This window comes from Eutrigla gurnardus, assembly GCF_963514095.1.
Source record: "Eutrigla gurnardus genome assembly, chromosome: 1".
NCBI lineage: Eukaryota > Metazoa > Chordata > Actinopteri > Perciformes > Triglidae > Eutrigla > Eutrigla gurnardus.
Genome location: NC_139915.1, coordinates 33,069,855 through 33,091,140, shown reverse-complemented (window position 1 = coordinate 33,091,140; position 21,286 = coordinate 33,069,855). Strand labels below are relative to the sequence as shown.

The following is a 21,286-nucleotide window of genomic DNA, read 5'->3' as shown; positions in this document are numbered from 1 at the left end:
CCATAACGCTGCTCATCACTGTTGTTTTCCTTTTTAATTAAATCCACTTCCTCCAGACAGACTTCAGACCTGTTACGTGTGACTGTTGTCTTGTGAGGCGAGGCTGCCTCTCGCTGTTCAGTCCTCGTCATTGCAAAAGCAGATGTTATGACCTGGAGTGAGAATGCTGCTGCATTGCTGTCCCAGTATGAATATTAATAAACAAAAATATAAAGACAGAACACTTGGAGGAGAAAACAACGACACAAACGCCACGTCAGCTTTTCTGTGACGACTTTGAGGTTAAAAGGTCGATAAAGTTGGAATAATCTGCTTTCAGACACAATCCTCTGTTTATTCTTATTTAAATGCATCAGGAATCCCTTTTGACACAATTACCATGAATGAATTCATGCATAAAGACGAGACACTTAAATGATTCCAACTTCATGGGCGACCCTTTGTGAGACGTGCTGTTAAAGCATTCGAGTTGATAAATGGGTTAAAAGTTGCTTTGAGTCACACGAAAACAAGCTTTTTGAAATTAGCTGAGTCACTTCTGGACGTCATGAGTTCAAGTGAAGTTAAGCTGTCGAAGGAACTTCATTTAAAATGTTTGATAAGCATCTTATTGTGTTTGTTTCCCTGAATCTTAAATCTCAGCTTTATACACTGTGTGTGTGTGTGTGTGTGTGTGTGTGTGTGTGTGTGTGTGTGTGTGTGTGTGTGTGTGTGTGTGTGTGTGTGTGTGTGTGTGTGTGTGTGTGTGATGAGCACTGTGTCGTCTTCTAGGACATAAATAATTCACACAGTGCAAAGAAGGAAACATGTACTGCTGCGTGATTGGATGTAGCCGAGTCATGACTCTGCGTTTTTCAATAACTGTCGACACGGCAACGACGTTGAACCGTGTGATGCAGAGACGGAGTTTAGTTTGTCCTGGTGATCAGGAGACGTGATGGTTGCTCAGTGAAGTTGCCGTTGCCGTCAGCGTTTCTCAAGCTCCTGTGAGGTCACATCCCCGTCGGTTAGTTTCACAACGTGACCCGGTTCCTCTTCTCCGTTTACCGAACGTCCTCATGGTTCTCTCGACCTTTTTTTCCCATCATGCCACACGCCTGCAGGTCTGTCCACCAGTTTAGAAATGACCATGAAATGTATGTGGTAATTAGAGGCCACTAAAAACTGAATAAACTCCATGACAATGTTGTTTTATTAAAATATCATCCATTTATTCTGATTTATATATATATATATTTATATATTATATATATATTTACTCCATATATATATATTACAGCTCGTTAAAGTTTCACTGCAGCTGGACTTTTTAAAAATGAAGATAAGATATAATAATAATTTAATAGAATTCCCCCTGAAGGGAAGCATTAATGTCTTCATTAATTCCAGGTATGACTAATTAAACACGCAATCCCCCGGGGACCATGATCACCCATTGACTGACATTGCCGTCCATTTAGATTTACTTTAACAATAATAATGCGTTTGCTGTCTCTCTTGTTCTTAATGAAAACCACTGACTGGTTTGAACACGAACAACTTCAGACGAAGGGAAGCGAGAGATGCTTGATGAGTTCCTCATTGATGGAGCGACACGAGTCCTGAGGACAGAAGGTGACGAGTTTGACTTATAAATGACTTATTATATCATAACGCCGACATTATATATCAAACTTTTGATTTAAAACATTTAACATCATAATGTAGATTTAGCATCTTCTCCCCTTGACGAATTCATGACGATCCAGTCTGAACTAACACTAATAATAACGAACACTTTTATATTTATGGCCTCTTTTAATGTAAATCTTTGTTGCCGGGGGTGATGGATGTAAATATTAAACGTTATCTGAAGCTGCAGATGCAGCTGAATATAATTATTTAAAACAACATTGTGTCAGCAGCAGCTTCAGGAGGTGAATTAGCCGAAAAACAGGATGTGGCTGTGCGATACCACAGATAATCCAACAATCTCCTGCTCCTAACCATGACTCAGCACATGAGAGATATGCGTCTATGCCATCAGATTACATTTTGCTTTAGGAGTGTGTGATAAAAGTGCAGGAATGTTGGCTTGATTCATGAACATTTCCCCCTATAAATATAAACATTTACAAAAAATAAGCATTACATAATATATCAAATAGATGTGTTTTTCTTCAGAAAGATGCTGCATCAATCCAGATTTGTCTTTACAATATCCTGATTTTTTTCACTATGTACAAAAATGTGTTATCTTTTAAGCGTGTTATTAATATTGTAGCCTATTTGTCATAACATTTCTACACTTTATTAAACTGTATGTCATTAACGAAGACCTCTCTTGTCTTAAATTTAAACAATATTTTAAAGAACGTAACAGGAAGTAACATTATTGCTCTCACTTCATATGGATATGATTTTACTTGTTAGATATACTTTTACCGAGGCTGTTGCTAATTTACGTCTACTTTTAAATATAAATGTTACTTTTATTGCGGCAATAAAACAATCAGAACACAAGCACGCGTGTAGTTACGCGTTGTGAGCCACCAGGGGGCGGTGGAGACACGAGCAGAAAAACCGACGCGACGAAGAAGTGTAACAGACGCCGCCGAGTTTTATTTATGTTGGATGTAAGATCTGAGATACGATTTAAAATAAGAAATTATGACTTCTGAATCTGTAAAAATAAATAAAATGTAAAAAAAAAAAAAAAAAAACGCCGGAAGTGACGCGTCTGGAGCGGACTCAGCCTCACGTGATTGCGCCTCCCCTCCGAGTCAGCTGATATAAGTCGGCAGTTTTTGTGGACATAACAAGTCTGAACTGCTCAGTCACCGTCGCGTCCATGAGTCCGTGATTTATTTTAATATTTTTACATTTCCTGCACCGTTACGATGAGACTTCTGCTGCTGTGCGTGTTCTCGGCGTTAGCCCTGACCAACGACGCGCTCGTCCGGTAAGAAGCTCCGTTAAGTGTTTTTAATTGGCGTGAACTGGTTGTGTGAGAGCCGCTGCTAGCTAGCCTGCAGCGTTACCTCACGGTTCGCTACAGAAACACAAATATGGCGTTTTAAAAGCCCAGAGTACCTGTAACGCAGGGGCAGGAGGTGTTAGCTTACCGTTAGCTTCACGGAGCTAACGCGCTAGCTGAGTGTTTTATCGGTCTTTGTTGTGACGTCATGTGACAAGTTGCTGCATGAGATCCACCACGTCTCTGCAGACTGGAACAAAACCAGTTCAACCAGTACCAGTGCTGCATCTCCACTTTAAGTTTTTTTTATATGATTTTTATTTATTGATTATTGAATCGGCTTCATGGGTCACGTGGGTGAGTTTTTAATTGATTAAACATGTAACTGCTGTGTGCAGGATCCACCAGGGCGTTTCTCACAAGTATGAATCAATGTGTCATGATTTAATGCAACTGGTATATTTTGCGTTTGAAACAATAATGGGTGATTTCTGATTTGTGACATATTTCTAAATCTGCATCATGAAAGTGAATGAAACTAGTCGACCACCTGCTGGACAGTAGATTCTCTATGGAAGAAGAACCAAGAAGTGGTCTTTAAAAATGAAATGTATTGAAGTAAAAGTATTAGGGTGATTATGGTCAAAATGTTCTGTCATGATATGGATCATTATTATATACTTTGATTTCGATAAATGCTAAAATTTGAAGTTTCAAGTTAATTTATGAAGGTGGGAATAAATTAAAATAATTCCATGTACAAACTAATTTGTTAATTTCATTAAACCGAATGCTAATTACAATGTATACACATGATTCCATTGAATGACATTCAATTATTTATATTTTTATTGCATCACAGATAGAACTTTTTCAACAAATCTAAAATAAAATGATCATGAGTCATGTGGTTTCCCTGCATAAATATAGGATAAATATTTTTGTATCCTGTATTTTTTTTTAATGTAAATTCACCATACTCGGTGATCGTGAGTTTTTAAATATTCCATCCTGATGCGTGATGAAATCCCATATTGTCCTGTCCTTAGTTGCACCAGAGTGTTTATCACTCTAAAGGTAAACGCTGCAGATAAGGTGGAGTATGTGGGTCAAGTCTTATCTGCACGGCCACACGGTTGTTTGTATTTCATGAATACGCCTCATGATTACTTAATTCCCACTGTATTAACTTCCTTCATATGTGTGTATGTATCTAATAAAACATTAACAAATCACCTTTCTTCCCTATTTCAGAATTCCCTTAAAGAAATTCCGTTCCATCAGACGTGAGCTGACCGACTCGGGGAAAAGAGCCGAGGAGCTTCTGGCCGACAAACACTCCCTGAAGTACAACTTTGGCTTCCCGGCCAGTAACGGACCCACTCCAGAAACCCTGAAGAACTACCTCGACGTAAGCATCGCTCCGGACCGCTGACTCTTCAAGTCTTCCCCCATAATGCACTGCTCTCGGGGGGGGGGGGGGGAGCAGGAGAACCACAACAAAGGTCCTCTTGTGTCGTCACCGCCTCCTCGGCTTTTTCTGTAAATCCTCCCAGCTGAACGGGAAATCAGACTTTACCCGTCGACCGTGAAATCCTCCTTAAATGCAGAACAATTCATTCTGAAACCGAATAATTAGGTGACGCGACAGAAAAGGGAATCATTACCGTCAGACAGCTGACTCGGTGTTGTCCTTAAGTCCTCGTCAGCTGACGGGAAGCTTGTTTTCTCTCAGGTTTATGTAAATGGGGGAAATCATCCTCTTTATTTATGAGCGAGGACATCAGTCCGTCTTTCAAGATCGTGAAAGCAGAAAGAATACATTTTTATTTTATTGTGTAGAAATATTTGACCTTTTGAGTGGCGTTCAGCTGAGTCATCTTTCGTAGGTTGTCCTTATTTTGGGGGTAAATAATGTATGATTTAATAACGATAACCATGGTGACGAGAGTTAGACTGATATGTTGAGCGATAGATAAAGCGAAGATAATTGTCCAGTAAATCTGCTTTAGTTTTAGGTCATTTAGACACCGTTTCTGTTACATTAAGTACTTTGTTGAGGATTATGTTCATTTTTACAAAAAATTGTCACAATTCTTCATTTTTTTAAACACATTCAAGTTGTTGCATCAAAAAATATGATAATAAAAATAGTTAGATTAGAATGATTAGATATGGAGTGCTTTTCACAGACTGGAAGTTGCTACAGAGTGTAAAAATAAAAAAAACACTTATGATATCAATAGAACGTCCAGCCCTGTGACAGCGAGGAAATGTTGCTCATAACTCAAATTTTATTTTTTTTTAAAGCACCAAAAATTACATTAATTGCCATATTTGCTCAAAAGAGGAAATAACCGACTGAAGCCTCAAAACGTGGACAAACAAAACTCAGACCACCCCAATAGATCTCGATAGCGATGACTTTTTTATTTTCTCTAATTTGGGTGAAACCATCACCAGATTAAAACGTGACTCGTTCAGAAGGAAGTGCTTCAAGGCCTCGAATGACTCGACGATCACATGAACACGTTTTTAATCATCTGTTGTGATGATGATCAGTGATTTATTGATGTGACTCTGTAACTTTTTAACCCACTTCCTCTTTTAACTCTCGCTGACACAAACAGCTGTGAGGCCTCGTCATCTTCATCCTCATCTTCATCACTGAGAGATGGAAGAGAGAGGATCGTCTGGTTTTAACCTGGTTGTTGTTTTTAATCATTAGACCAGAGACTCTCGCTCTGTACGACTTGTTGTCATGAAGTAATCCTTTAACACACCGGCTTTCTTGGATTTATGAAAGAATCTTGATTTTTATGAGTTGATTTTCACGTGGGGCGATGGAGAAATCATAATAGGATAGGACCAAGTTTTCTTAATAATGAAAAAAGAGAGTTTCTGACTGTTAAAGACGAGTGGAGGAGAACATATGGCCTTTAATGATTTAAATGATAAAACTGCATTCAGCTGATCATGGTTTCTATTTACTTTATTTCTTAATTATTCAAGATAACTTCATCCAAGATGAACCATTCCACTCCGAGGTCCAACTTGCGTAGTTTTTAAAATGTGTTTCCTTGTTTGAACAGAGCTCAGGTCAGTTTACTGCTCTCAGTAGAAATGACCAGTTTGTTGCCTCGATGGATTATTGTAATCTCTCTTCCTCCAGAAAACACAAGATCAGCTGGTGATTAAGTGTTCTGTTGTTGTGTTTGTCCTGGAACAGCCCGTCTCATGTTGTTGTTGTTGTTGACGACGTTGACCAACCCGTCCTCTCCTGGTTTGTGTCCAGGCCCAGTACTACGGGGAGATCGGCCTTGGGACGCCTCCTCAGCCGTTCACCGTGGTGTTCGACACCGGCTCCTCCAACCTGTGGGTGCCCTCCGTTCACTGCTCCCTCCTGGACATCGCCTGCCGTGAGTCTGGTCGTCATGGCAGCAGCGCTGCTCGTTGGCTGGGCAACAACGTCTCTGTGGTGTTTTTAAACGCTTCCATTCTTATTTTTCTCCCACAGTGCTTCACCACAAATACAATTCAGCCAAGTCCAGCTCCTACGTGAAGAACGGCACCGCCTTCGCCATCCAGTATGGATCCGGCAGCCTGTCGGGCTACCTCAGTCAGGACACCTGCACTGTGAGTTCACACTCAAACACGCTAACGGTGAGGGGCGAATCGTTTTCTGCTCCCCGTTTTATTTGCCGTCTCCTCTTTCAGATCGGAGACCTTTCGGTGAACGAGCAGCTGTTTGGCGAAGCCATCAAGCAGCCCGGCGTCGCCTTCATCGCCGCCAAGTTCGACGGCATCCTCGGCATGGCGTACCCTCGCATCTCCGTGGACGGCGTGGCGCCGGTCTTCGACAACATCATGAGCCAGAAGAAGGTGGAGCAGAACGTCTTCTCCTTCTACCTGAACAGGTGAGGGAACGTGTATCTGCTGCTGTTCAGGCTCATGTCGTAGTATACCCAAAAAATAATAATAGATGTAGATAAATACATTTAAAACTCATAGTTTAGTCACAAATGACACGCGGTATAGTTTGTGATTTGGTGATATATAAATAGAATAAAATTCACATTTAGCCCTTTTCTAGTGAACAAACGTTAACCTCGATGCTTGTCTACTTGATGTTCACCACATGTACTTATTACATTCATATGTTACATTAAAAATAAAGTTTGATATGCAGCACAATAGTGCAGGTTGCTTTGATTAAAATATTTGTGGTTGGTGGAACTCGTCTCCCGTGACTGAATGCTGATGTTGCTTCCCGTCTGCTCAGGAACCCGGACACGGAGCCCGGCGGCGAGCTGCTGCTGGGAGGAACCGACCCCAAATACTACACCGGCGACTTCCACTACGTCAACGTGTCCCGGCAGGCCTACTGGCAGGTCCACATGGACGGGTGAGCGCTCCAAACGGAGATGAATCTATGAGGCTTTCCCATCGAGTCTTGCCCGGGATGCTGAGTGTGTACTTGTGTGTAACAGGATGGCCGTGGGCAGCCAGCTGAGTCTGTGTAAGGGCGGCTGCGAGGCCATCGTGGACACCGGCACGTCTCTGATCACCGGCCCCTCCGCCGAGGTCAAGGCCCTGCAGAAGGCCATCGGGGCCACGCCGCTCATCCAGGGCGAGGTGAGAGCACCCGACTTAATTCTGCCGAGCCGGGATCAATAAGGTCGGATACATACGACGTCATCCGGCTCGTTGGGTTCAGAACTACAGAGACCAGCTCTCTTAGGGGGAACAGGATCGATTTATTTAAGATTGACGCCTTCAGGAGGAACCAGTAGACTCGGAGGGGAGAGTAACAGACAGGACGGTGAAGTGGGAAAGATTTATTTATTTATTTATTTTCATGGGATTTCTGCTCGCAGTTATCGTTAATATGATTTTATAAACTCCTCAAAGCAAAACTATAATCTGTTAAAATCTGTTCTTTGTCTTATTTGTTTTTTTAGGTTTGTTTGTTTTCTCTAAAGCGTCTGTGTTTGGAGAAGCGCTCTATAAATTAAGTGTTTTTGCATAATGCGATGAATATTTCACTCCACAACTAATGAGAAAGAATATGAGATTTATATTTTTATACTCAAGGTCCTAAAATGATTAAGTCTAAAATGAATTTAAAGGTCATTTATGTCTAGTTATTTCCCATGTTCACGGAGCAGCTACAGTGTTAGCATAGCCTAGCTCCCACCCAGACTCCATTCAGAAAACAAGCATTTTACAAGTTATTTGCTTGCAGACGGACCTAACAAACCATGACTTTGGACTGATGACACCTCGTCTGTGTGCATGGAGGTCATGTGACATGTTAGTCTCTAACTACAGCGTATTAAAGAAGGACTTTGGTTGTTTCAGTACATGGTGAGCTGTGACAAGATCCCGTCGCTGCCCGTCATCACCTTCAACGTGGGCGGCCTGCCCTACTCCCTCACCGGAGAGCAGTACGTCCTCAAGGTGAGACCAGTGCTGTTTGCATCCAGCAGGGAGCGGTGGTGTGCATAATAACAAGCATGGCTTAGTTTGAGCAGCGATGACTCTCTTTCGGTCTCTGACTTTCTCCTATTTGAATTCTCCAGGTGTCTCAGGCTGGAAAGACCATGTGTCTGAGCGGCTTCATGGGTCTGGACATCCCCGCCCCCGCCGGGCCCCTGTGGATTCTGGGAGATGTGTTCATCGGGCCGTACTACACCGTCTTCGATCGGGACAACAACAGGGTCGGCTTCGCCAAGGCCAAGTGAGCGGCGCCGGAGCGGAGCGTACCAAGTACAGAACAACAACGAATATCTGCACACGTTTTCTGTTGCTTTGCAATCAAACCGTAAATAGCAATATGTTTTTGTGTAGAGCCTCAACGCACTGATCCGAGGAGTCGGCAGGACGCCAGTGTGTGAGTGTGACAGACTGAGGGTTAGGTTGTGACGAGTGGACATGATCTGGGATCAGTTGATGATAACGGTACTGCCCCCACTTTTTTTGTTTTTTTTTAAATCAGGGATTTTAAGTTGCATTTTAGGAGGATTCTGTTCCTCGACTACTGACTTTGATATGTCTCTGTATGTGATTGGCCTGAATAAAGTGTTTTTAAAACGAGTCTCGCCTCCGTTCCCTCAGTGGAAACGTTTAAATGCTACATATCAAAATCAAGAAGTGTTCTTCTTCCTGGAAAAACAATTTCATCTAATATGACGTAATTTAATTAACCTGCAACTAGGGGTGGGTAAAAATATCAATACGGCAATATATCGCGATACTTTGCCGCTCAATACAATATTTTATTTTCAATATTTATTCCAGTGAATTTCATGGGAATTAATAAAATGGAGAGGATGTTTTGAACAAAATAGTTTTGACTCAATTTGTCCTCTGATCAATATCATCTGATGTACATATACAGGTACTTGTGTTTTCATCTTTATTTATATCGCAATATCGTGATACGTATCGTATCGTGAGGTTCTTGCCAATACTCACCCCTACCTGCAACGATCAAATCAAATTCCTGCCGATCCTGTTTCACTGGAAATACTGTTTTAGCTCGACTTTAATGCTAAGCTAATCAAGGCTAACGGTAACTTCACATCTGGTGTACAGATGTGAGAATAATGTCGACCGTCTCATCCAACGGCAGGAAGGCAAATACATTTTTTTTCTCTTTAAATCTGAGAATTAAAATGAAATTAGCAGCGAGGCGATCCCCAAGACTCAACAAATCCTTCAAACTTTATTATTCCCTCACTTTAATGTACAAAAAGTCAACTAAACATTAACCATGAAAGTAGTTATTTTACTTAAAGATAGAAATCCAGTCCACGTAAAAATGTCCCCTCAGCCGTTTTAGTATTCAGTAGATAAAAGTTTGTCTTCACTATAAAATCTTAGTTTAGTAAAGCTCATCACCACGGCGACTAAATGTGGCCCCTTTTTTGCTGACTCATGTTATCAGCCGACGAGCAGTAAAGGGTGAAATATCGTGGCGTTTTTATGTTTCAGGGGCAAATAGATAAATTGTAAATGTCCTGACAGTTCAATGTATAAACACACTTCAAATAACCAGATGGGAAGTAAATACCTGACCAATCAATAATAAATCCAAACATCACATAAATCCAACACAACACAGTCATTACCACTTTCTAATAAGGCATCCTTTTTATAAAAAAACTAAAAAACCTACTAATAATACTGGCTTTATTAATAGTTAATACACAATTTAATGGTTTATATATTAAAAATAAGTAAACACCTGTTTTAGTTCATCAGGTAATAACAGATTATTATAAGAACTCTAAGCTGCTAGTTGAGGATGTTTTCAAACCTGGCAACCCGAAAGTTGTTCTTATAAATGAATCTAGCTACTCATAAATTAACAAATAATGAATTCATTACTAATAAAGACCTTTGTTGCAACTAGAAAATGAGAATGAGTTGCTTTTCCTTGTACATCATAGTAAATGGAATATCTTCAGGTTTTTAAAGACATATTTATTTAGAAAAAAAATAGATTTTTCTGCTATTTTACATACAAAAAATCAGCAGATTAATCGATATTGAGAAGTTAGTTGCAGGCCTAATTACTTCTTTTTTTTAATAAATGATGCCTCATTAGAAAGTGATTTCATCAACATTAACATGGTAAAAAATCAGTAAATTGTAAACAAACCAGCAGTTTGAACCAGTTTATCTAAATCTGATTTTCCCAACATTTGTTTTGTAAAATAAGAAGATTTTCTCGTATAAAGTGAATTAGTCTTCTAAGATTCTCACAGTATAAAATAAACACCTTTTTTTTGGATCCTTGAACGTTTTCTTGAGGTTTTCTCCACACGTTGGAAGCTGGACTTCTGTCGTCTCCAAAAAAAAAAGGTGACAAGGTAAACAAACAGCTGAGTTTGGTCCTCCGACGGGAGTTTGACCTCTGACCTCTGCCTGTCAGCCCTCCTTCTCCTGCTCTCCCTTCTCTTTTTGGGAGTCCCCAGAGTCCTGCTCCTCGCCAGGCTCTGTGCTCTGGTTCTCAGCCTCCCTCAGCGGCGCTGCCGGGTCCCTGACGACCCCCTCCATGTCCAGCTCCTCCTCCGTCTCCTCCTCCACGGTGGGGGCCACGGTGTCCGGGATAATCTCCACCTCGATGTCCGAGGAGTCCTCGCTCTCCTTGAACCACACCGACTTCTGGCCCTCCTTCCTCCTCTGCTTGTTGAGGATGGACCTCTTGGAGTGCTCGTCGCCGTCCCCCCGGCCCCTCCGGGACGCTCTCGCCGCCGGGCTCCCCTTGGGGACGTGGTTGGCGTAGACGCCGCAGGAGGAGCAGTGGCGGCTCCGCCTCTCCAGGGGGATGACGCGGCCCCGAGCCTGGGGGAAGGTGCTCCGTCTGGGGAGGACGTTGTTCCAGCGCCGGCCGCCGCCGCCACCACGGCTCGGGTCGCCCTCGTTCTGGAAGCCGTCGTTGGTGTACTGCAGGGAGTCCCGGTGGCCAGACCGGGGCCGGTCCGACTTCAGGCAGGGGCCCAGGCACTGCAGGCGGAAGAGAGGGTCATCAGAGAGGTCATCAGAGAGGATTCTGATCATTCTGATAATGATCAGAATCTTTTAATTATTATTATATTTAAATAAAGTCAGTTAACCCTCTGAAACCCATTGTAGCTTAAAGATCACATTGTCTTTAGAGCATCATAACAAAAAATTCAAGGTGCGTTTTTAATATATTTTTAATTTATTGGCTAAAATCCCCTTTTATAGTGTATATAAGTATTTATTGATTGATACACACAGTTAGCCGAGGTTGTGCTGATTCTGGGGGTGTGTATGACTTGATGATACTGTAAGAATTTTATAAGGCAAAACAACCAAGAGGATGTTGGAATATAAGTTTTTCAGTGTGTTTCCTTTGTTTTTAACAATTTAAATTATAACAGCATTCTCCTTCATTGCAGTTATGCGGAATAATATTATTTTTATGTCATTTTTAATTACCCAGGAAGTCTTGATACGTGTTATTTCTCAGCAAGAGAGACAATTTGGGGAAATCCAACGTCAAGAGGCACTTAGCTTAGCTTAGCACAAACACTGGAAGCAGGGGGAACTGTTAGCCTGGCTCTTTCAACAACGTGTCCACCAATAATTAACACAGCATTTGTTTTACATGGAAGTCATGTGAGGATCTGTTCTCTTCGAAAACATTTACTAATTAATTAACATTTATTTTTGTTCAGTTTGGACAGCCCGGCTAGCAGTTCAGCCCGGTCTCAAGCCTTTATGCTAAGCTAAGCTAATCACCTCCCGGCTTTAGCTCCATACAAATAAGAGAACTTTCCAAAAGTATCTCTCTATTGTAAAACAAAAAAATACTTTTACTTTAAGACTTCCTGGGTCTCGAAAGTGAAAGTAATTTAGATTCCAGGTTGACGTGGGTTTTATTTTTGACCTGTGAACACTCATTTCCGACTCCCCTTCCACATGAGAATGTTAGCGATGCTCTGTCTTTAAACTGATGTGATGGCGGCGTTTCCGAGTTACAGGGGAAAAGAAATGCTGACCTCACAGATTTTGTCCACGCTGGCGTTGCCCTTCCACAGGCGGGAGATCAGGAAGCCGATGACGATGAGGCAGAGCACCAGCAGCGCCGCCATCACCAGACCCAGCAGCGCCATGTCGCCGGGGCGATAGCCGATGTTTGAGGGGGACGGGATGGCCACCGCTGCAGATGTGGGAATATTTAAAGGTATTCATTTTGAAAATGACTTTTTTTTTAAAATGCTATACTATGACTTTAATCATGACTTTTTACGACACGTCATACTATGACTTTCTTTTTATGAGTTTTAACTTTTTTCTTTGACTTTTTATTTATTTATTTATTTTTCAACATACTATACTATGACTTTATGTACTTTAAAGAAAGCTATATTAGGACTTTTTTATTTATTTGTTTATTTATTTTTCGCCATACTAAACTATGATATTTTTTTGACATCCTACACTATTGTACTTTAAAAAAAAATGCTATATTAGGACTTTTTCACTACTTTGTTCAACACATTATAGTATGACTTTTTTAAACACACTACACTATGACACTCTTTCTAACATACTAGTCTATGAGTTTTTGGACATACTATACTTGGTATTTTAATGATATATTTCCACATTATTATTTCCGTGATGATGCCTTGGATCAGGATGGTTTTTGCTGGAGTGCAGAGAGACGCCCATAACATAGTCAGATAAAATAAAAGTTCTCTCCTGCACTGTCAGTCATCAGATAATCTATATCAATCTATATCTAATATATCAGAGAGTAACCTCGATGCTCTTACCTGGTATGACCTGAACAGAAAGGGCAGCTGTTCCAAACTCCCCTGTTGTGGTGTCAACGGCTCTGAGCTGCATTCAGGGGGGAAAAAATGTACATCTGAAAAACAAAGTTCTAGTAATTTAGCTCAATTTAAAAACGTTAACACATCCATCACCTGAAGCGCAAAGGACTCCGTCTTCACGATCCTCTTCAGAATCACGAAACCGTCTGAGGTGACGTTGACGTAGCTGCTGTACTGAACCTCATACTTCATATCTGGGTTTGAACCCTGTCTCACACACACACAAACATGATGAAATGCACAAAATCAACTCATTCCAGTATTAAGCTGCATTAAGACGTTTCTAACCACGAGGGGGAAACGAGTATTTATGTTTCAGCTATACATATATTCTCTCTCTTTCAGCTCTTTTTTAGTCTCCACCAGTTTCTAAAGGTAGGGGAGGTTTTGCACTCACAGTGGCGAAGTCCTCATCGCGAGCTCGGACCCTGAAGGGCCGGTTGGTGCCTCTGTCTCGGAGGATCATGCTCTCGGGAACAGAGTTGCTGTAGATGAATCCTTCGTATCGCTCCTTCTCAAAGCGAGGAGGGTTCCTGCTCTTCTTCATCACGTCGAAGGTCACCTGGGTCACGGCGAACTGATCCCTGTTGGTCACCTGCGACGCCTGACGGGCCAAAGCCAAAGTTATATCTATGTTCTCCATTCAAATCACCACAGAACAACAAAATACATGTTTTCTTTACCAGGACAGTGAGCGTTATCGGGCCGACGATGTCCGCAGCTTTAGCCATGGAGATGTTTCCCGTTTCCTCATCAATCTGGAAAATACTTCCCTCGTTTCCTGACGGTGAAAGAAAATGCCATCACTGACTGCAAGAAGCATGACGGAGAAAATATATGTATTTCAAATTGTTGTAAGATGTTTAAGGGCTTGGACGATGCAAAAACTTGAATAAAAACTGATGTCCTACATGCATATTTTGTCCCTGGTGGTTTGTGAAAGTTTTCTAAGATGCTGCTGTTAAATAGAAATCCTTTGTGTTGTTTAGTTCAAACCTCTGAGGATTCTGTAGCTGATCTGCTCGCTCCGGTTCTTGTCTCCGTCCTTGGCGAACACCGGACCGGGCTCCAGCACCAACGGCCCGTCCTGTGGATTAAAACCATCACTCACTGTTGAATTCATTCATACAGAGATTTTTTTTTCTCATATGAGCCTGAAATAGTAAAACGTGATGATCTCTCAACCAGAAGTGTCGTCGTCTCGAGGGAGAGTTTTAGATGAAGTGACAGTTTTCACCGTTTCATCAGCACCTCTCTCTGCTATTTGTCACCAGTATGAGAATAACTCCCATCTGCCACCTGACAGAATATGATATACACTGACGAATGTTAAATTTATGGAACTGATGTGAGATTTTCATTTTCTCACTAATGGTGCTTTCAGGCGCTTCTCGAAACTTAAAAAGTAAAATATTTCCAACTTTATCACCAAGTCTCCTTAAAATATTACACAACTGTTAGTTTGGTAAATTCAATGATACTCGAGTTAAAAGGTAATGATGTTTAACATAACATAACAACAAGTAAAAAATTAGATTTTTGGAAAATGTGTAAGCAAAATATATGTTTAAAGTTGTATTTTCTGTGTTTATTGTTGATTTGACAACATAGCATGTCGAAAGAAGTAATAGTATAGTATGTAAAAAAAAAGTTTAAAAAAAATTAACAAAAAATGTAAAATATAGCATGTAGAAAAAAAGACAAAAAAGTCAAGATATAGTATTTCAAGAAAAAAAGTAATGGAAAAAGTCGAAATACAGTATGTTGAAGAACGGCATGAAAAAGTCAAAATTTTGCATTTAAAAAAAAGTCACAAAAAAAGTCAAAATTTTGCATGTCGAAAAAAAGTCATGGAAAAAATGAAATCATAGCATGTCAAAAAAAGGCATGAAAAAGGTCAAAGTTTAGCATGTTGAAAACGTATGTTAAAAAATGTCATCAGAAAGTAATTATGTAGTGTGATCCATTAACGTCTTAAATACTTAAATGAATTAAACAGTTCCAGAATAGTTTCCTGGAAGTCGGGGGTTTCGGCTGCTGGTGGATGGACCCGTCTGACGGAGGCTCACCTCCTTCTCCGTCAGGTTGACCTTGCCCCGGTAGCCGGCGCTCACACACAGCTTGGCCAGGCCCAACGTGGTCCTCACGCAGGGCTGGAACCACGGCGGCCGGTTGTCCACGTCCTTCACCTGCACCGCGATGGTGGCCACGGACGTGAAGAAGGGCTGGTCCGAGGCAGACCCGGCCAGCGTGTCCTGGAACGTGTGACACGCATTCACAAGGTCAAAAGGTCAAAGGGAAGCGGCTACACCTGGACGTGGTATGATTGTACCTGCACGTGTAAAACCAGAGAGATCTTCTGCACGACGTCGTAGTCCAGGATGCTTTTAACAATCAGCTTTGGAGTGTTGATATTTTCCAGACGGAAGTATTTATCCTGGTTTAACAGACAGAGAGAAGGAATATGTATTAATTTATTCTGATCAAGGGATTTCTATCAATAAAAGCATTCTTCATTTGCAGCATCGTTCATGAACATAAACACATGAACATGGAATCAGCTCTTACTGTTGCCGGCTCTAAGCGATAGTACAGCGGCTCTGAGTCGACGTCCGATGCTTCGATCAGCCCGACGCTGGCGTTGACCGGCGTGAGCTGCAGGAGAGAATCAATACATGAATCCAGACTCAACGTTGTGAAACATAAATGAATCCAGACTCAACGTTTTTAAACATAAACAAATCCAGAGTCAACGCTGTGAAACATAAATGAATCCAGACTCAACGACGTGAAACATAAATGAATCCAGACTCAATGTTGTTAAACATAAACAAATCCAGACTCAACGACGTGAAACATAAATGAATCCAGACTCAACGTCGTGAAACATAAATGAATCCAGACTCAATGTTGTTAAACATAAACAAATCCAGAGTCAACGTTGTGAAACATAAATTAATCCAGACTCAACGCTGTGAAACATAAATGAATCCAGACTCAATGCTGTGAAACATAAATTAATCCAGACTCAACGCTGCGATACATAAATGAATCCAGACTCAACGCTGTGAAACATAAATTAATCCAGACTCAACGTTGTGAAACATAAATGAATCCAGACTCAACGCTGTGAAACATAAATGAATCCAGACTCAACGCTGTGAAACATAAATTAATCCAGACTCAACGCTGCGATACATAAATGAATCCAGACTCAACGCTGTGAAACATAAATTAATCCAGACTCAACGCTGTGAAACATAAATGAATCCAGACTCAACGCTGTGAAACATAAATGAATCCAGACTCAACGCTGTGAAACATAAATGAATCCAGACTCAACGCTGTGAAACATAAATGAATCCAGACTCAACGTTGTGAAACATAAATGAATCCAGACTCAACGCTGTGAAACATAAATGAATCCAGACTCAACGCTGTGAAACATAAATTAATCCAGAGTCAACACTGCGATACATAAATGAATCCAGACTCAACGCTGTGAAACATAAATTAATCCAGACTCAACGCTGTGAAACATAAATGAATCCAGACTCAACGCTGTGAAACATAAATGAATCCAGACTCAACGCTGTGAAACATAAATGAATCCAGACTCAACGTTGTTAAACATAAACAAATCCAGAGTCAACGCTGTGAAACATAAATGAATCCAGACTCAACGACGTGAAACATAAATGAATCCAGACTCAACGACGTGAAACATAAATGAATCCAGACTCAACGTTGTGAAACATAAATGAATCCAGACTCAACGTTGTGAAACATAAATGAATCCAGACTCAACGACGTGAAACATAAATGAATCCAGACTCAACGACGTGAAACATAAATGAATCCAGACTCAACGCTGTGAAACATAAATGAATCCAGACTCAACGCTGTGAAACATAAATTAATCCAGACTCAACGCTGTGAAACCTAAATTAATCCAGACTCAACGCTGTGAAACCTAAATGAATCCAGACTCAACGACGTGAAACATAAATGAATCCAGACTCAACGACGTGAAACATAAATGAATCCAGACTCAACGCTGTGAAACCTAAATGAATCCAGACTCAACGACGTGAAACATAAATGAATCCAGACTCAACGACGTGAAACATAAATGAATCCAGACTCAACGACGTGAAACAAACGCTGGTGAGACGCCGGCAGTACTCGCCTCATTCACGTCCAGGACGTAGTGACTTTGTGCAAAGTTCGGAGGGTTGTCGTTCACGTTCTCCACCAAAACCTCCACGGACTCGTTCACCTTGAAGTAACACACATTATTATATCTCTATTATCTCTATTATATCTCCATTATTACTGGCCTCCCCATGTTGATGTTGTTGATGTACTCACAGATCTGGAGCCAGCTCTGCTGCACTGAACCCACACCATCAGAGCTGCACTGGACAGAGACTGACAGACACACAAACACACAGCCGTCAAACACACAACACACAGTCGTCAAACACACAACACACAAACACACAGTCATCAAACACACAAACACACAGTCATCAAACACACAAACACACAGTCATCAAACACAAACACACAGCCGTCAAACACACAACACACAAACACACAGTCATCAAACACACAAACACACAGCCGTCAAACACACAAACACACAAACACACAGCCATCAAACACACAAACACACAGCCATCAAACACACAACACACAAACACACAGTCATCAAACACACAAACACACAAACACACATTCATCAAACACACAAACACACAGCCATCAAACACACAACACACAAACACACAGTCATCAAACACACAACACACAAACACACAGTCATCAAACACACAAACACACAGTCATCAAACACACAAACACACAGCCATCAAACACACAAACACACAAACAATCCTGTAAAGGCTCCCAATGTTTTGCTGTAAACAACATGTCGTGACCCCTGACCTCGTAGTCCAGCCCTTTCTTCACCATCAGGGCGTTCCCCTTCAGGTAGAACAGATCTTCAGGGTTCACCGTCACGCTCAGCGTCGCATCGTCGCTGGAGAGGATCTTCACCACCTGGACGTCGGCCGTGTTGTTCTCCGGGACCGCCACGGGCCCCGGGGGAACCGTGCAGACTGGACAGGAAACAGGAAGTGTGACTTACGATGTGCAACGTTATCAGAGAAGATGTGAAGAAAAAACTACAGAGATAAAGACCTATGACACCATTATGACCAAGTCTGTTTAGTTAGTGTGACCTCACACACACACACACACACACACACACACACACACAATACTGCAGTATTAAGTACTACAACAAGATAAATATACTTCGTGGTATAGATGAGCTATACCACATGCAAGTTAGCGTAGCTTAGCATAAAGCCTGGAAGCGGAGGTACCACCACCACCACCAACCACCAATGGTAGTATCTGTAGTAATATATAAAACTAGTTGCAGTAGAAGTTATAGTTGCGGTAGAAGAAATAGTAGAATAATACAAGAAGGTTGTAGTAGCAGTAGTAGTAGAATGGTAGCTTCATTACATTATCACGTATAATTTACATTTAATTTTTTACATATAGCTCCTATATCTGTGTGAAATAGTTATTATCCAAATTTTGAATCAGAGCTTTATATCCAACACAAAATCTTCAAAACTTTATCCCCATATTAATGTGATTTATTGGAATTTGTCTCAGCTCACTTAAACAAAGAAACAATTAAAAAGACAATTAACCGGCTCCTCATAGCATAATAAAATTAAACAAAGTATAAAATAGACGTGGCCATAAAATAACCATAAATTAAGCAAAATAGGTGAAATAATACCCAACGACACCATCAATAAAGCACTCAGCTGAAGGGAAACGAAGACGTAAACTGTGCTGTTTGTGATGGATGCTCTGGTCTGAATGCTTCTTAGTCTTTTGTAAGAATGAAGGGATTGAAGACATGAACATCCAATACTTCACTCTCTAATTAATTCCCTTATATCTCGTTTCTATATTCCCGGTTCTGAATCCAAACCTTGAGGGTCGATTTCGAGTGCTAACATCGCTGTCAGCTGTTGTTGTTGATTACGTAACTGATACGTCTGAGTGTTGCTCTTTGTTTGAGGGTTTTTTCATAATGTAATGAAAACAAATCTCACAAAATGAAATTATTTTAAAAGCATCGGTTCACAGGAACCTCAGATAAGTAAAAAGGACGTGAAAGAAAAAGGTGCACATAGTGAAATCATTCAAATGTTGTTTTCAGGCCCCCTAAAAAATACTGTTGTTAACTTTTAACAAGGGAGACTGAAAACATCAGCTGGTTTCTCTGCAGCCTCATCAACACCCACATCCCTCCCTGCCATCATCATCATCATCTTCATCATCATCATCTTCATCATCACCTGCAGACAGAAGACCGAGATCACAGCTCTACTCACGTCTTTCAGACGTACACACCGCACAGAGGCAGACGAAGGCGACGCATCCAAGGAAAACGTCCACAGGTTTGCTCTTCCATTTCAGTTCCATGTCCTCTGATCTCAGAGGGAACAAGCGAATGAAGTCGCCCGGAGGAGGATGAGGAGCCCCGTTGGTACCAGCTGGTACTCGTCCACATAATGGCCCGTCTGTGCTGCCCGGCGAGTGGGAGTCGACTACAGTCGCGATGTTTGTGACTTCATCTTACGGGCACATATTGCATTAAGCGCCTGCCAGCAGAGGACTCGCAGCCTCCCACTGAAAATACTTGCATCTGCTTTGGGCCCGGACGGCTCATATTCTGCATTGGTGGCCCCTGATGGATTCTGGGAGGAATCCAGCCGAGGAATGTTGGCAGCTGTGAATGTTTCTCACGGGGATGGATTCTCGTCAGGTCGGACCTGAATCAAGGTGTATATACATACATACATATAGCTGTATAATAATGAAATGATGCACACGTCTCACAACTACTTCCATTGGATGTGCCGGTGCAGCTTTAAAAGTCTTCAAATAGCTTCAAATTAAGAACAATGTTACATAATATGTGCGATACTGTTGGAAATAAGTTGAATTTAACAACCTTTAATCGACTTAAGGAGACTAACTGGAAAAGAGCATAGAAGATTCTAAGCATATTAGTGGCTTCCACATGGGTGACAGCTGAGCCAGCAGCTAGCAGCTAACTGTGCTAACAGCGGTTACAATAGAAACAAGAGCAGCAGTGATGACAGGGTGTACCTGAAGTACCAAATAAATATCCTCATGTGACAGATATAAATGGTAAGGGTGCTATATACGAGACAGGGAACATTTCTATTGCCTCTCAACACAGCTGAGCCGGCTGTTTGCAGCTTACAGCTTAAAGAATGGCAACATTGCTGACAGAGCTAACACTGTTTAGCTGTGGGTAAATGGAGGGGGGGGGGGGGGGTACGCTTCCTCTATGACACCATAATAATAGATTGCTGCTGTATTCATGCTCCGGGTGTCATAAAGAACGCTGACCTCACAGTTGAGAATAAGTCAGAAAACACAACTTTACATAATAAAACTCTCCACTGGACGGACATTACATTTAGTTATTACTGCACTTGTAGCTTCCTCACTGTGGTGAGTGACTATATCTACTGACAACTGTTGTGTCCATCGTTTACTTTACACTGACCAGCTGTTGTTGTGTTGTTTGTTTTAGAGGAATGTTTTCCGAAGGCCACGGACAGGAAGTTGGTCCTCCGAGTGAAGGACAAACAGATTAAAGAGACGTTTCCCTCATCGTCCTGTTGGACACGAGCACCAACCGGGACATACAACGTGTGGACAAGGCAGCTCTGTGCACACGCCAGGCTGCCATGCATTGCACTAAGTAGTCACACACACACACACACACACACATACACACACACACACACCTCCTCTGTGTGGGAACAACAAGCTCAGTGTCGTGTTGTTACATGTAGCTCATACATTATGTTTCCATGCAGCG

The 21,286-nt window shown here is 41.5% G+C and overlaps 2 protein-coding genes across 3 annotated transcripts; one reads left to right on the top strand and one right to left on the bottom strand.

Moving 5' to 3' along the window:
• Positions 1-2,758: 2,758 nt before the first annotated feature.
• Positions 2,759-9,052, top strand: ctsd (cathepsin D). Of its 2 annotated transcripts, XM_084004834.1 has the most exons (9): positions 2,761-2,941; positions 4,211-4,367; positions 6,252-6,375; positions 6,474-6,592; positions 6,674-6,873; positions 7,239-7,361; positions 7,447-7,591; positions 8,318-8,416; positions 8,539-9,052. In XM_084004834.1, the coding sequence occupies exons 1-9, from the start codon at positions 2,880-2,882 to the stop codon at positions 8,698-8,700; spliced, it is 1,191 nt and encodes a 396-aa protein (XP_083860960.1). In that variant the 5' UTR covers positions 2,761-2,879; the 3' UTR covers positions 8,701-9,052. The 2 variants fall into 2 exon arrangements, with proteins under 2 accessions (XP_083860959.1, XP_083860960.1); XM_084004833.1 differs by having other exon boundaries at positions 2,759-2,941; positions 6,474-6,873.
• Positions 9,053-10,117: 1,065 nt separating this feature from the next.
• Positions 10,118-19,899, bottom strand: cdhr5a (cadherin-related family member 5a). The gene is made up of 15 exons (XM_084012379.1): positions 19,761-19,899; positions 18,283-18,455; positions 17,704-17,763; positions 17,485-17,611; positions 17,361-17,398; positions 15,901-15,987; positions 15,665-15,769; positions 15,402-15,587; positions 14,329-14,419; positions 14,016-14,113; positions 13,730-13,936; positions 13,426-13,539; positions 13,273-13,339; positions 12,493-12,653; positions 10,118-11,470 (listed from the first exon to the last, which is right to left on the bottom strand). Exons 1-15 carry the CDS (start codon positions 19,849-19,851, stop codon positions 10,892-10,894), a joined length of 2,184 nt encoding a protein of 727 aa, XP_083868505.1. The 5' UTR covers positions 19,852-19,899; the 3' UTR covers positions 10,118-10,891.
• Positions 19,900-21,286: the final 1,387 nt, after the last annotated feature.